We start from the raw sequence: 14,304 nt of genomic DNA, 5'->3' as shown, positions 1-14,304 counted from the left end.
TTGATTGTGGTGGAACATCATTTAAGCTCTTTCCTTACTGAAAACCTAGCAGAAAATCTGTTTTCTTCCACCTTTCCTTAAAGTGAGATTGAAGACTTGGAGCCTGCCTTCAAGGAGCCCTTTGCTGGAGGTGGGATGATGTATGTTCATCTCCTAACCAGCAGTATCTGTGCTGCAGAGTGGAGTAAAAAAGAATGACATGGTGACATGGGGGTGTCTGAGGGAAATAATTAAGTAGGAATGAAGGAAACAGGAATTATAGCATTCAAAGCCTCCATATTGGTAATGACCTTCAGATTAATAAAATCACAGGATCCTAGAAACATTTAGGTTGGAAAAGACCCTTGAGATCATGGAGTCCAACTGTAAACCTAGCACTGCCAAGTCCACCACTAAACCATGTCCCTAAGCACCACATCTACCCTTCTTTTAAATACCTCCAGGGGTGGGGACTTAACCACTTCCCTGGGCAGCCCGGTCCAGTGCTTGATAACCCTTTTGGTGAAGGAATTTTTCCTAATATCCTATCTAAACCTTCCCTGGCACAACTTGAGGGCATTTCTTCTTATCCTGTCACACTTGGGAAGAGATTGACACTGGTCCTGCCTGGGGCAGTGGGCTCGTGCCACTGTCCCTCTCAGCAGAGCTTCTCTCCCCCATGGCTTCCTCAGCACCTGTCCTGCCAAGAGAGACATGCAAAGTGCTGGAGCTTGTCTGATGCTAGGAGTAGAAAACCCAAGGAAGCCCCAGAAGGCTGTGGGAGGGGGGAGGTGAGGGTCTCCCAAGAGCTCTCCTTGCAGGCTGGAAAGCAGCAGCTGCAGCCCTGGGGCAGGGCAGAGAGATGCAGGGCCGGGCTGGGCTGTGCCTCTATCTCTGTGCCCCCTTGGAGGTGGGCTGCAGGGAGGGAGGGATGGAGAGCAGGAGGGGAAGCCTCGCTCTCCTCCACACCTCCCCAGTGCTCAAGCTGGGTCAGGTGAGACACCTGCGGTGAGCTATGATGAGCTGTCAGGGGACTCTGGGGGAAGAGCTGGCACACTCAAGACCCCCAAGTCCCCGTGCTCTCCCCTAGACACCACCTGGGTTAGCACAGGGTACCTGCAGGAGGCAGTCAGGGAAGGCAGGGGAACTGTCGGGGATCTTCATCACTGCCGATATCCCTGGCACTCCCATCATGCCCATGATCCTGGGACAGGCAGCGACGAGCCCTGCAGCACCACACAGGTGGGCAGAGGAGAGGGGAGTGCTGGAAGGTGCTGCCTGTGCTCAGCACCCACAGCTGCTGCTCTCCCCCACGCCAAAGCTCAAAGAGCAAGCCAAAGGTCCTGCAGGAGCCTGCACGCCTTGCATGTGCACCCACGGGAGCTCTGGACAAAATGCACGGGGACAGAGCCTGTGCCTGCTGAAAAGCAGCGAGGCCACGGGCAGTCACAGCCACTCACCCACAACATTACAGGGGTGTCTGGGGCTGCCCCCAGTGGCCACCCAGCCAGGAAGGCAGATGCCCCAAAGCGGGCAAACCTGCCCCACTGGATATTTCGCCTTGTTGAACTTCATTAAATTCCTCTCAGCCCGATTCTTCAGCCTTTCCAGATCCCTTTGAATGGCATCACAGCCCTATATGTCAGCTGCTACTTCCTGTTTCGTATCATCTGTGAACTTGCTGAGGGTGCACTCTCCTCATCATCCACCTCCTTAATGAAGATCTTAAACAGTACTGGCCCTGGGTTACAACACTATTAACTGGCCTCCAACTGGACCTTGTACTATTAATTACAACCCTCTGCAGCTTTAATGTCTCCCTTCTTTGGGGAGCTGGGAGCAGACCAGAAGATCTGCACAACATGTGGTTTGTCCTGACTGTGTCCTGTCTAGTTTTCTATAGTGTGTGAGCCTTGTTCATTTGACTTGTGTGTTCCTCATTGCTCCCTGCCCTGCCGCGGCTTCTTCACATATTCACAGAGCAGCACAGGTATTTCTCTACTGTTTCTTGACCCAGGCGCAAGCGACAGCAGATCAGCTATGGTCCACTGATGGGCCATATCTGAACTAAGCAGTAGGCACGCCACAGCTCTGCCTGCTGCAGAGCTGCCAGGGAAGGTGTCAGCCTGAAGCACCATGTGCCAAAAGGCCCCACGTTAGGACATCCATTCCTCAGTTGCAGCTTTGAACTGTGGACCCTCCCCTCTTACATGATCTTCCATGAAATCCTCTCCACCTGTGCTCAGGTAGCTCAGTTGCACGCTTTGGCCAGCTGCAAGCTGAGAGGGCTAGTAACCCCGTTCACATGCATCCTGAATTATTTAATTCTGATTCCACATACTGCTACATGGCTTCCGCAAAATCGTGCCCTTCGTTTAACTGTGAAGGGCACGTTGTTTTTACTGCTATATCCTGCACAGCAATAGAAACAGAAATTGAACTTCTGATCATTTTGTCCACTTCTAGCCGAAGTAATGGAAGGTAGGAAAGGAGAGCTGCAGTAACCTGAATAAAACACAGATAACAGTATTTTGTAGGTTAATGTTCATGGGTTTCGTATTCAGTATATATACATTTTACTTAATATATATGCATTGGAAGAAAGAATACAAGATGTGCAGTAATCTTGTCAATACGAAGAAACAACAGTGTTTTTCCTTTGATACACTTGTCGTGTTGTGTAGTTAGCCCAAAATTTGCATAATACAGTACAGATAACAGAGGTTGTCACCTATTTTGTATACTTGAGAGTATTTCAATATTGAGTTGTCACAACTGAACTTAAAAGACAAGGAAATAAAAATTCTGGCAATGAAGTTGTGAGATATTTCCTAAGGAAAAGTTTAATCTAACACACAGAAATAACACAAACATAAGCACGTATTGATAGTGTTATTCAGCATTTCACACATTCTCTGAAAGTAATTTTTCAGATGAAGTCATTTTACAGATGTGCAGGGAATAACACTTAGTGGGATTTTTCTTTTCTTTCTAGACTGAAAGAAGATGTTGAACTGTTCCTAAACGGAGTTCCTTCGTTCTTATGCCCCATAAACTGTAGATGTAACAGTCTGTGGCCAGTCCTGATTAAACAGTGATTGGATTGGGGAAGGATTTGGAGGAGAAAGTATATGAAAAACTTGTAATGTTGCAGGAAACAATTAATGACTCCATTGGTGAACTTGTGGTTACATAAGTAATTGCAGTTGTGGACTGCTTCATATGACAAAAAAGTGCTTGCAAATACTCTTGCAAGAATACAGGTCTCATTGGTGTCAATATATTCGCTTCTGATCCACTTAAATGTTACCAGCAGGTAGCTGGGGTATTCTTCCCAGTATCCATTACATAGTCATTTAAGTCTCACGAATATGAATAATAAACCAAATTCAGATTTTGTGTTCTGATGTCTCCTCTTCAATAACTTGGAAGAGACAAAAGTGATTCCAGCACAATACTTAGCTGTCCAGGCAGTGTAAATATGCCATGATGTTTAATGAAAATAAATAAATTTCTCTGCTGACAGTGTAGGTTAGGTGCTGGGATAACTCAGGGAAGACAGGACACAAGAAGGACAGTATTTCTGTAGCTAGAGTTCTGTAGAGTCCTTGTGCATGTTTTTTGAAAATCTATCATATATTAATACATATCATAATGTAATCTCTTATATACATGTAAGATATATATATTAAATATATATGAGACTATTTTTATTGTTAAATTAAGAATAAAAGAGTTGAAACCATTTCTGTTATATTCACTATTTTTCTTCAGAGATGCTGAACTTGATTCTCTTCTGTGTTTTTGTTGGTAGTGTGCCTTTGTATTATTTCAATATAAGCTGTTTGAAATTAAACTGTTCAAAAAGACACTATCTCTTTTTTTTTTTTTTACCATTAAAAAAAATTGGTAAATCTCCATGGAGAGGAATGTTAACTGTTTTAATATAAAGGACTTTTGTCCATACTCAGCCCACATACTGGCATAAGCTACTCGTATAAGCAAAATTATAATGGCACAGAACTGGAATGAAAAACTGTTCTCGCTGAATCTTTCTTACCTAGTTATTTCCTTTTACTGGGAAGCACCTCAAGGCCAGTACAAAAGGATGGATAGAGACATTCAGGCAACTGAAAATGTCAGGACCTCTATGTGACTAGGCAAAGGAGCTGAGAGGGAAAAAGTTAAAGGAAACTTGTGCAGTTATAGGAAACTTTTATATTGCTGTATAACAAGGAAAAACTTTCTATTGGCATTTAGAAAGACAACTTCTGACAATATAAAAACAAAAATGTGATCTTAGTCCCAAAATCTTTTAAAAAATGTATTACCAACATACCACATGTGAACTGCCACATTACTGGCTTATCCTCTTTTTTTTTCAACTGATACTCATGTCTCTGTCTTTGCTTTTCAGATATAGAATACTAAGTCTGCCACTTGGAAGAGAAAAAGCATGGCTTCCAGCATGGCGAACCCCGCTAACCATTTGCCATACTTCTTTGGCAATATTACACGTGAAGAAGCCGAGGAGTATCTGATGCAAGGAGGAGTGAGTGATGGGCTATACTTGCTCCGCCAAAGCCGGAATTACCTGGGAGGCTTTGCCTTATCCTTGGCCCACGGAAGGAAGGTTCATCATTATACAATTGAGAGGGAGCTGAGTGGCTCATATGCTATTGCAGGAGGCAAGTCGCACGCCAGTCCTGCTGAACTCATTAACTATCACTCAGAGGAAGCGGATGGCCTTATCTGTCTACTGAGAAAACCTTTCAACCGACCACCAGGCGTTGAACCCAAAACAGGACCCTTTGAAGATTTAAAAGAGAACCTCATCAGAGAGTATGTCAAGCAAACTTGGAATTTGCAGGTAAATCCAGGCTGATTTTGCTGTAAAGTGGTGTTTGAGTTAGGAGAAAAAGAGATCGCAGTGTTTTGTTTCCAGCTGTTGCTGTTACTACGTAGTATTTCTGGAATAATGGAATCACAGCTGTTTAAGTTTTGAATGGTGGGTTTTTTTTCCCCCAATGCAGGCAGTAATTTCAGTTTTCCTGAAATTTTACAGAACTTGGGATTTTTATGATGTCTTGGGCTAGGCATAACCTTATCTAGCGCTACATTGACTTGTGTCATCAGATTTCCACGTGCACCAAAAATTAATAGATATAATGAACAAGATACAGAAATGGTTTGTTTGATTGCTTTTGATTCTGAATTTTTATGGATTGATGTGCAGGCCGACATGGCGATACGGTGACATGTTTTACATCCTCCCCTCTTATCTGGCCTTGTTTCTGTGATGCTTATTTAGATTACGTCCAAAACAGAACTTGGCTTCTTAACTGCAGAGCACTGCCTATAGGTCTTCAGTACTGCATGTGTCAAGCAGGAATGTTCCATGCTGAGGAAGAGAGGCTGGATTTCTTCCTTAGCATGACTATGAGGAAGCCAGTCTTAACATGGAAACGCTAGTGTAGGAGGCTGCAACAGGAATATTATTTCACTTTGGGATGCCATGAGTTATCATTGTGAACATCATGGAGTTACACTGGGTTTTTAATCTCTTTTGGTACTAGCAAGTAACCCTGTGTGTTCTGCTGTGTAAAATATGTGGAGCAATGCCCAAAGTGGAAAAACCTGAAACTTATACTATATTTACTACAAGTGCTGAGGTTTACAGTTTTTTCTGATGAGTCTGAGCCCAATCTAGAAGGAAGTTGATGAACTCAAGTTGAAAACTGATGAAACTAGGGGGTTTTGCCCTCAGATTCTGGTCCAATTTTAGAGGTGATAGGTTGTAGATGGGTGTAGAACTGTGTAGATTATACCTAAAATATGAACATAGTTCATTCTAAAATTGGGACTGTCCTGTCTGCTTTGGGGAAATTTGCATTGATCTCTTCAACATTGACAACAATACAAAGCATGTTCAGTTTATTTCGGTAAACTGCCATAGGATATGTAGTATGGAGGTATGTTATGACATCTCAGAGTGACACTAAGTATATTTAGCTATGTCTCAGTAGCGTAAAAAGATGACATAATTTTCAGTTGAAATACTGATATATTAAGGGCTTAATTTACTGGTTATTTTTCGTTCCGTTTCTCAGAGGTAAAGGAAGAATCCCAGCTTTGTGATATTTGGATTACCATACATTAATTTCTGGTTTAGTATCTTTATAGCAACCAGATCTTTTCTTCACATACAATGAATACGTGCAGATTTTGGATGTCCCAAAAACAATCCAATACTGTAAGTCTACCTGTCGTGTTTTTATTGCAGAAGACAGTTTGACTGTCCCACTGTGTTTTTACCACTCTCTAGGGGCATGCCCTTGAACAAGCTATCATTAGTCAAAAGCCTCAGCTGGAGAAGTTGATTGCCACTACAGCCCATGAGAAGATGCCGTGGTTCCATGGGAGGATCTCTCGGGAAGAGTCGGAACACCGTATCCTCATTGGGTCAAGAAACAATGGAAAATTTCTGTGAGTGCTTTTTTCTGTGGTATTGCTGTTTGCCACCAGTGTTACTACACAGTTCCCTTGAATGAATCTCACATGAGAGTATGCCCGAAAAGGTGGCTCATTCACAGTGAGAGAGCCCAGTCCAGCATGATCTACATGACATAATCATTCCTATACTAAGCAAGTGTCTCCAAGATTAGGTTTCCACTTAACTGAAGATGGGAAAATATAGCAAAAGTGTGGGTCATTTTTTTTTAATCAAATACTAGGTTTAATTCTAAAGGGAGCATCAGAGAAACTCAATACCAAGAAAAATTCATTGAACTCTGTTTTATAACTGATAATCAGTACTACGTGACTGTGGTAGGTTAACCTTGGCCCACCAAGCCGCTGTCACACTCTCCCTCCTCAACAAAACAGGGGCAGAAATCAGGATGGAAAAGCTTGTGGGTCAAAATGAAGACAGGGAGATCATGTATCACTAACTTGCACGGGCAGAACAGACTCCACTTGGGGAAAAGCAATTTAATTTATTGTCAATTAGAATTGAGTTGGGCAGTAAGAAACAAGGACAAAAATGTAAAAAAACACCTTCCCCACACACACCCACACCCCCAATTTTCACAGGCTCAACTTCACTCCTTCACACCCAGCCCCTCTCCCCACCAAGCAGCGTGGGGGTGGGGGCTGCGGTCCGTCTGTAACAGCTGCTCTCTGCCACCCCTTCCTCCTCATGCTGTTCCCTGCTGCAGCGTGGGCTTTCCACAGGAAATATCCTTCAGGAAATATCCACCTGCTTGGAAGGCTGCAACGTGGACACCTGCTCCACTGTGGCCTCTCCCGCGGGCTGCAGGGGACTCTCTGCTCCAGCGCCTGGAGCACCTCCTCCCTGCCTTCTCCTCTGCCCTTGCTGTTTCTGGTTTGTGTTTGTTTTTTTCTTTCCATTGCTGCCTACCAGGCGTTTTTCTGCCCTTAATTAAGGATGTTTTCATGGAGGCGGAGGCGTCACATAGGTGGCTGAGGGGCTTGGCGGTGCCCGGCAGGGGTGTCCGCTGGTGCCAGCTGGAACCAGTTATGACCGGCTCAGGGCAGACCCTGGCCTCCTCACAGAGCCCCTGCAGGCCCGCTGCCAGAGCCTGGCCTCCTGCACCCAATGCGCTGACTTACCGACGTGGTAAAAATACCAGCAAACTGCCTGCGTTAACAACTGTTGGGATCTATAACTGTCAGTTTTCCTGGGAGCAGTGGTGGTGCTTTGTTTTGCAGTTAAGCCACAGAAGGAATTGCTTTGACCTTGGTAACGCCATTTTGTGTCTGCCACTGTCTGCGCTTACTCGACCTCATGATCTTCTGTTTTCTGAGTGCAAATGTGTCATTTAGGATAGTGACTAACAGCCGTCATCTCGTGACGATTAGAGCCAGTCAGAATCTTCTCACAAAAAAGTTTTTCTTTTGGAAAATCCTAATTTGAAAAAAATCAATGTTTTCACTGAGCCATTTTTCATGTCTGCCCCCCTGCCAAATGGAAGTGTTTATATAATGGTAGAAAATGAAGCTTAAAGGTCATGGCCAAGGAAGGATCACTCAGAGCTGTATAATTCCTGAAGTAAATTTCATTGCCTACCTACGTAGTCTCCTTCAGCACTCAACCATCTTTGACTTTTTTAGAGCTAGTCCAGAGTAAAACCGCAGGAGTGAGTGCAGGATGGATATGCTTCTTCAGTACCAACTCTTTCACTTTACTGATTTGCTGTAACTGTACCACACTAATTGCTAATGTAGATGCAACCTTCATATGTTTCCATGTTTCAGTTTTAGTTGTCAGAAACCAGAAACTCCGCTAAATCTTTATTTCCAGTAGAGTTAAACCCTGTCAGGTCTTACCTATGAATACTTTGAGTGTACTGACATCTCATTTCTTGAACTCTCTTTCATTCCCTCAGTCCTTGAATTTTTTCTCTTTCACAGTCACTCTCACCCAAGTTGCCATGCATCTTCACATTTTCAGCCTCATACTCCGTGTTTCTTGGGATCACATCCAGAGGGTCATTTAGCTGGTTGCTTTTGTAGCCATTTATGACAAAAAATTGTTATAAATTTGTTACAAATTTTGTTACATTTGTGACAAAAAAATTGTTACAAAAGTTTGTGGAGCCAAAGATTCCCCTTATCACAGATTCATCTTTTCTGAATGCTTCTTCCTATAGCACAGGAGCAGTTTCATCCATTTGATGAACATAGTTGCTGTCGTAGATTACCAGGACAGCATTACCATACCACCTCTCCTTTTCATTGCCCTGTGACTTTGCTAGTTACTTTTCCTACTTTTTAGACATAGAGGCAGGTTGATATGTAATCTGAAACAAAGCAGCAACCCTTTCTTTTAATGACCTGTTCTTTCTAAAAAATTATTACTTTCTATATTAACAGCTTACCAAATCAATGTTATATCAGCTGAGTCATGATGTTGATCATGTATTAAAACTTGCAGTTTTCCAGTTTACCTCTTGCACACATTTGTTTCTATATGGTCAAAGTGCTTCTCTTTGGGGAAAAAAAAGGAAGCTAATTTTTCTTCAAAGAAATGGATCCCTTAGCTAATATTTCTTAACAGGGATGGGCTTTGGAGTGAGGGAGTGGAATTTTTTGACGTTTTCAGTCTCTGTTAGAGACCCCAGTCTCTTTTTAATCTTCTATAAGCATTCCTACAGCTTTAAATATAAATACTTTCCCAGCATTTTCCTGTTTCCCTTAGAGATGGTGTAGGAGGCATTTCTGGTGCTGTTTGCAGTGACATCGTCGATGACCTGTGGAGGGAGCAGTCAGACCTTCTCTCGTGGGACTGGTTATGTCAGTAGGTGCATGTCTTACATAGTTCTGCTGGAACTCAGACGGCTGTTTTCATATCAGGTAGATAAACCCATAGAGGGAAAATGCTAACTTTAAGGCTCTGTTCAAACTATGAGAAGTGCCACTGGAGCTTAAATAATATGAAAATACAACTGATGATAGTATGTTGAGCTTGGGTCCCTCTTACTAAGGAGAACACTGTTTACTTCTGCATCTGTAGGGTGGTCTCCAGTGCATTAATTGTTCTTTCACAGACTGCCTATCTGGCAGGTTTAGAGGTCAGTAACCACTTAGCTGCCATTTATTCTTATGCTCCCAGGGAAGAAACAGGGCGAGATCTTCATCTGCCCCATAATTCAGCATCCAGAGCAGCAAGAAAAAAAATGTGTTGTTCATTTGTATCAGAAATCAGTTATTTTTCCTTCCAGAGCTTTTCTAGCTCTCAGATTGGTAGACCTAGAGGCTCATAGCAAATAACGAAAGAACTGTCTAATTCAGAGAGGTTTTCTCTTTTCTGCAATGGTTTGCCTAACATGGGCTTGCTTAGCAGGTGTTGAGAAATAAACCACTTGTTTGTTAACTAACTGAAACAGTAGCAGCAAAATTGTTCAGTGCTAGAGAGGTGCATTGTTTTACATTTTGGGCAGGGGCATCACATACTTTTTCCTTACCCACCAGCAGCATGTGTCAGAATCTTCTGTACGTCATCTGTGGACTGATGACTGAATTTGTGCTCATAAATGTGGCTACTTAGGGACTGTTTTTCTCACATTGGTTCAGACACTCAAGCCTGGTAGCTCACTGAAAGGAAGAACTTAGAAACATTTAATTTCTAAAAGAGAAGTTCGCTTGTTGAGTAGGAATTGGCCTGGGAACATAGAGGGAAACTAGATTTTCAATGAGATGAAGTACTCCAAGGCTATTCAACAAGTCCACAAGCGGGTGCTGGTATATGACAAAAATAATCTTGTTTATTATGGAAAAAATAATACATTTTAGAAGGCTAGAATATTTCTGTATATTCTTTTATAAGGGTCTCTAAAACTTCATTACACCAGAAATCTGCTAACTGTTTGACCTTGAAACAAAATCCAGTACAGTGGTCTCTGTGAGTACAAATCTAACGCCTAGGTTTCTTAAGCGCTGCTTTGCAGCGCTACAAGATTATCAAATCTAGAAATTTTTTTTATCTAATAAATATGGAAATAGTTTAAAAGCTTCCTGCTTGCAGTTCAAAATGTCACAAATAGCATTGTATATCTAACACTGCAACTCTTCCAAGCTGCTGGAAAAGTTCTGAGCTAACTGAGTGTCCAAAGAAGGGCAACGAAGCCAGTGAAGGGTCTAGAGCACAGGTCTTATGAGGAGCGGCTGAGGGAACTGGGATTGTTTAGCCTGGAGAAAAGGAGGCTGAGGGCAGACCTTATCGCTCTCTACAACTACCTGAAAGGAGGTTGTAGTGAGGTGAGTGTCACTCTCTTTTCCCAAGTAACAAGCAATAGGACAAGAAGAAACATCCTCAAGTTACACCAGGGGAGATTTAGATTGGATATTAGGGAAAATTTCTTCACCGAAAGGGTAGTCAGGCATTGGAACAGACTGCCCAGGGAAGTGGTTGAGTCCCCATCCCTGGAGGTATTTAAAAGACGTGTAGATGTGGTGCTTAGGGACATGGTTTAGTGGTGGACTTGGCAGTGCGAGGTTAACAGTTGGACCTGATGATCTTAAAGGTATTTTTGAACCTAAAAGATTCTATGATTCTATGAAACTGCATGTTTTACTAGGGAATTTTTAAAGGTCTTTTTAAAGTTTTTGCCATGACTGAAAAGTCAGTGAAATAAGGATGTACGTAGGTGCTATAGAGTTTGTTTTCAAAGACAAATATAGAAACAATGTCATGAAATGATGTGAAAGAGGAAGTGGTGCCCACTTCTTCTGGGAAGAACGCTCATGATAGATTGCCACTCTAGCAACAAAATTTGGATAAAAAACTATAGCAGTGGAATGGAAGGAAAATATGATATCTCTAAAATGACCTGAAGAGCAACTGAAAACAGAGAACTTTATTTAAAGTCTCAAGCCCCTGTTAGCTTCATTAACACTACTTTCCATGCTATGTAGGGTGCTGGTTCTTACCAGACTTCTGTTTTTTCATTAGACTTTACCTGGTAGGGGGCATAATTGTAGAATATAATGATCAATATTGTCTCGATGATCACAGATAATACTATTAATATTATTAATACTGTTATTAATATTTTAATAATATTATTAGTAATATTGTTAATATTATCTATGTGAGTGCATGCATGTGTAGACCAGTTGAAAAATAAACTAAAAATCTGCTAATAGTAACAGACCAGCAGTATAAGAAATGTTAGTTTTCTCTGCAGTTTCACATAGGAAACAACTGTGGTAAATGTGAGGTAGCTCTTGGCACATCTTAGTTTGTCATCAGTAGTAACCATTTCAGTTACACAAACATGTGATCTTGTATATGTGTTACGAACCAGAAATTCTGAAGCTGAAGAGAGATAAACTTCAGAAATACTGTTAAGCTTAAAAATTAAACAATAAGGAAAAAGTGAGTGAAGGCATTGCAGAATTAGCAGTTTAGTCTCTATAAACCTCTTATATGGGTTCATAGCCATATGTAGTTCACATAAAATGTGAACAGTTGTGTAAAAGGAAAATAAAAAATAATTTTAATATCACAAGAATGTCTACAATATGCAACGAGATACACTAAAGAGGACAAAACTAGCTTAGACTATTAGAATGACTCACAGCACTACTCATCATGGCATCTCATGACATCTAGAGACTAAACTGTCTCTTATTATGTCACAATAGTTAACACTAGTAACACCATTTCAAAATAACAAGTTTTGAAGTGCAATTGTCCGTAAGAGTTTTCTTGTCTTTTGTCTGACCAAAAATTTGTGTTTCCCATACATGTAGCAATCTATATTTACATTAATCTTTTGTCGTCCTCTAGGAATTTACCACTACTGGCGTGCATCCTGAGCTAGGTGGTTTAGCTGACCTTGGAGAGTGTTCTTTAGATAAATCTATCAGTATTATGTTTGTATCCATAAATGGAACTGGACATTGTTGACGTTAGACAAGGTGAAAACAATCCTACTAAATATGACCTTAATTCAGGGATATTAATTAATGATGACGTTCCTCTTCAAAATGCCAAGCAGTTGCTAGGCTTAGATGACCATAAAAATTTCCCAAGATAAATGATGAAATACAGGCAGTGAACCATGTTTCTGGAGGTGCTGTATTCCCCTGCACAGCAGCCTAGATGATGCCGACAGCTCTTTGGGAGAGCTGTTTACTGATCTTCAGTTAGGTACATAGTTAGGTGCCACTTGCAGACCACTGCAGCAGGGCTGTGGCTTCTCGAGGCTAGCTCTGCACTGTGCACTTCAGCAGCAGAGGTGCTGAAGAAAAGATGCAATCCCTGATGGGGATAGCTGTACTGAGAAGATCCCCTGTTGCAGGTGCAGTTACACAGCAAAGCTATTTGCTAGGGTTTTGGTGGAGGTTAGTGTATTTTGCTGGCAGGGCAATGCCAGCAAAATAGACTACAGTGATGCAATCCTTCTCGCAAAGGTGTTTCATCACTGTGCAGCATACCACATTAGCCTTAGGAGGAGATGAAGTTTTAGGTTCCATTGTAGATACAACAGTGTGTGGCTGAGCTAGCTCCTAAATTCTGTAGTGTGCTGACATTTCTGAAGCAGCTTTGAATATGTTACTCAACAGGGGAGAAGAAATGATGTAAATGAAGACTGTAGTCAATCCATTTTTTCCTTTGTATGATCCTTTTACAGATGGCACAAAGTTCATTCCGTACTGCCCTCTAACTTGGAACGTGTGCAGTGTGCTGCAGATATTTGAAGTGATAATGAATAGCCATGTTGTTAATAACATTACAAGAGAGATGGTCATAAGGGCAGACAAGCAGGGAATGGCTGGAGTTTGATCAGCAGTGGGGAATGTCAGTATCTCTAGCATCAAAGCTGCTATCACTGAGAAGGCAAAGCAAGGCCAAGAACAAACTTTAACACGCCCTTGGATTCAGGACTGAGAATAATTTCACGCCATTCCTAAAGCAAGCATTTTGCTAGTTTATTTTCTTCATTATTCTCCACTGTAAAATGCTGTGACTTCTTTTTTTCTACACAGTCAATGAGGCATGTTGTAATAGCAATCTATTTTTTTCACCCTTAGGGATTTTTTCCTTTAGAAAGAAAGGGATCATTTGGCTTTTCACTTGGAAGCAGAAAAAATTGGGACTTTGTTCTTTTTGCTTCTGAGCAAAAATAGAGACTTCACCAAAGGAGAGAATGGATAGCTATTTACACAGTCTGTAGTGATACTCCAGATAGTTATTGGTTGCTATTTGGGTTACATTCACAAAAACATAAAAAATACTCATAGATTACATGAAATTAAAATCAATAACTAAACCTTCTTTGCATTTCATCATGTAACAATTTGAGTTTCTCAGTTCCTTCTAAATTGCTGTTTTAAAATGTATGTCATAGAAAATCGAGATACTTTGTTGCTTTTCTAATATATCTATGAATTCAAAGTTGCTCTCAGTGAAGTTGTTCATGTTTCTGATTAATCTCAGTGGAGGAAAGGACAATATTGTTCATTTATAGGTGTTTATTATCTTTTATGTTTTTCTTCTGTAGATTTGTAATTCTCTGCAATGGCATGAAATGGAAGACAAGGTGATATGTCACTGCTGACCTCCTTCCTTGCCAAAATGCTTTTTAAAAAAATATAGCTTTTTAAAAATTAAGATTTTTTTTGTTATCAGTTTGTATTGAAGAACAGTAAATATTGTGTGTAATTTCAGAGCACGTTAAGGCAGATAGTGCGTTTGGAATTTTGGATTTTTTTCCAAAATTATGAAAATTGTTACTTTTCATAGAAGAAAATTTCCATACGTGAAGAGAGACCCCAAATCTGATGTGATGACCCTGA

At 41.3% G+C, this 14,304-nt stretch overlaps 1 protein-coding gene across 2 annotated transcripts in view; it reads left to right on the top strand.

Annotated features, from left to right (window-relative positions):
* Positions 1 to 14,304, top strand: part of SYK (spleen associated tyrosine kinase) — a 58,656-nt gene that overhangs the window by 17,872 nt on the left and 26,480 nt on the right. For both annotated transcript variants that reach the window (XM_087742503.1, XM_087742502.1), the window contains exons 2-3: positions 4,397 to 4,849; positions 6,305 to 6,465. In XM_087742503.1, the coding sequence (XP_087598629.1) occupies positions 4,436 to 4,849; positions 6,305 to 6,465 (575 nt within the window). In that variant the 5' untranslated portion in view covers positions 4,397 to 4,435. The remainder of the gene's footprint in view (positions 1 to 4,396; positions 4,850 to 6,304; positions 6,466 to 14,304) is intronic.

Source organism: Nipponia nippon, unplaced genomic scaffold (assembly GCF_047370975.1).
Source record: "Nipponia nippon isolate SJK-2023a ecotype South Korea unplaced genomic scaffold, ASM4737097v1 scaffold_8, whole genome shotgun sequence".
In the NCBI taxonomy this organism is placed as follows: domain Eukaryota; kingdom Metazoa; phylum Chordata; class Aves; order Pelecaniformes; family Threskiornithidae; genus Nipponia; species Nipponia nippon.
This window is presented reverse-complemented; position numbering and strand designations above follow the sequence as displayed.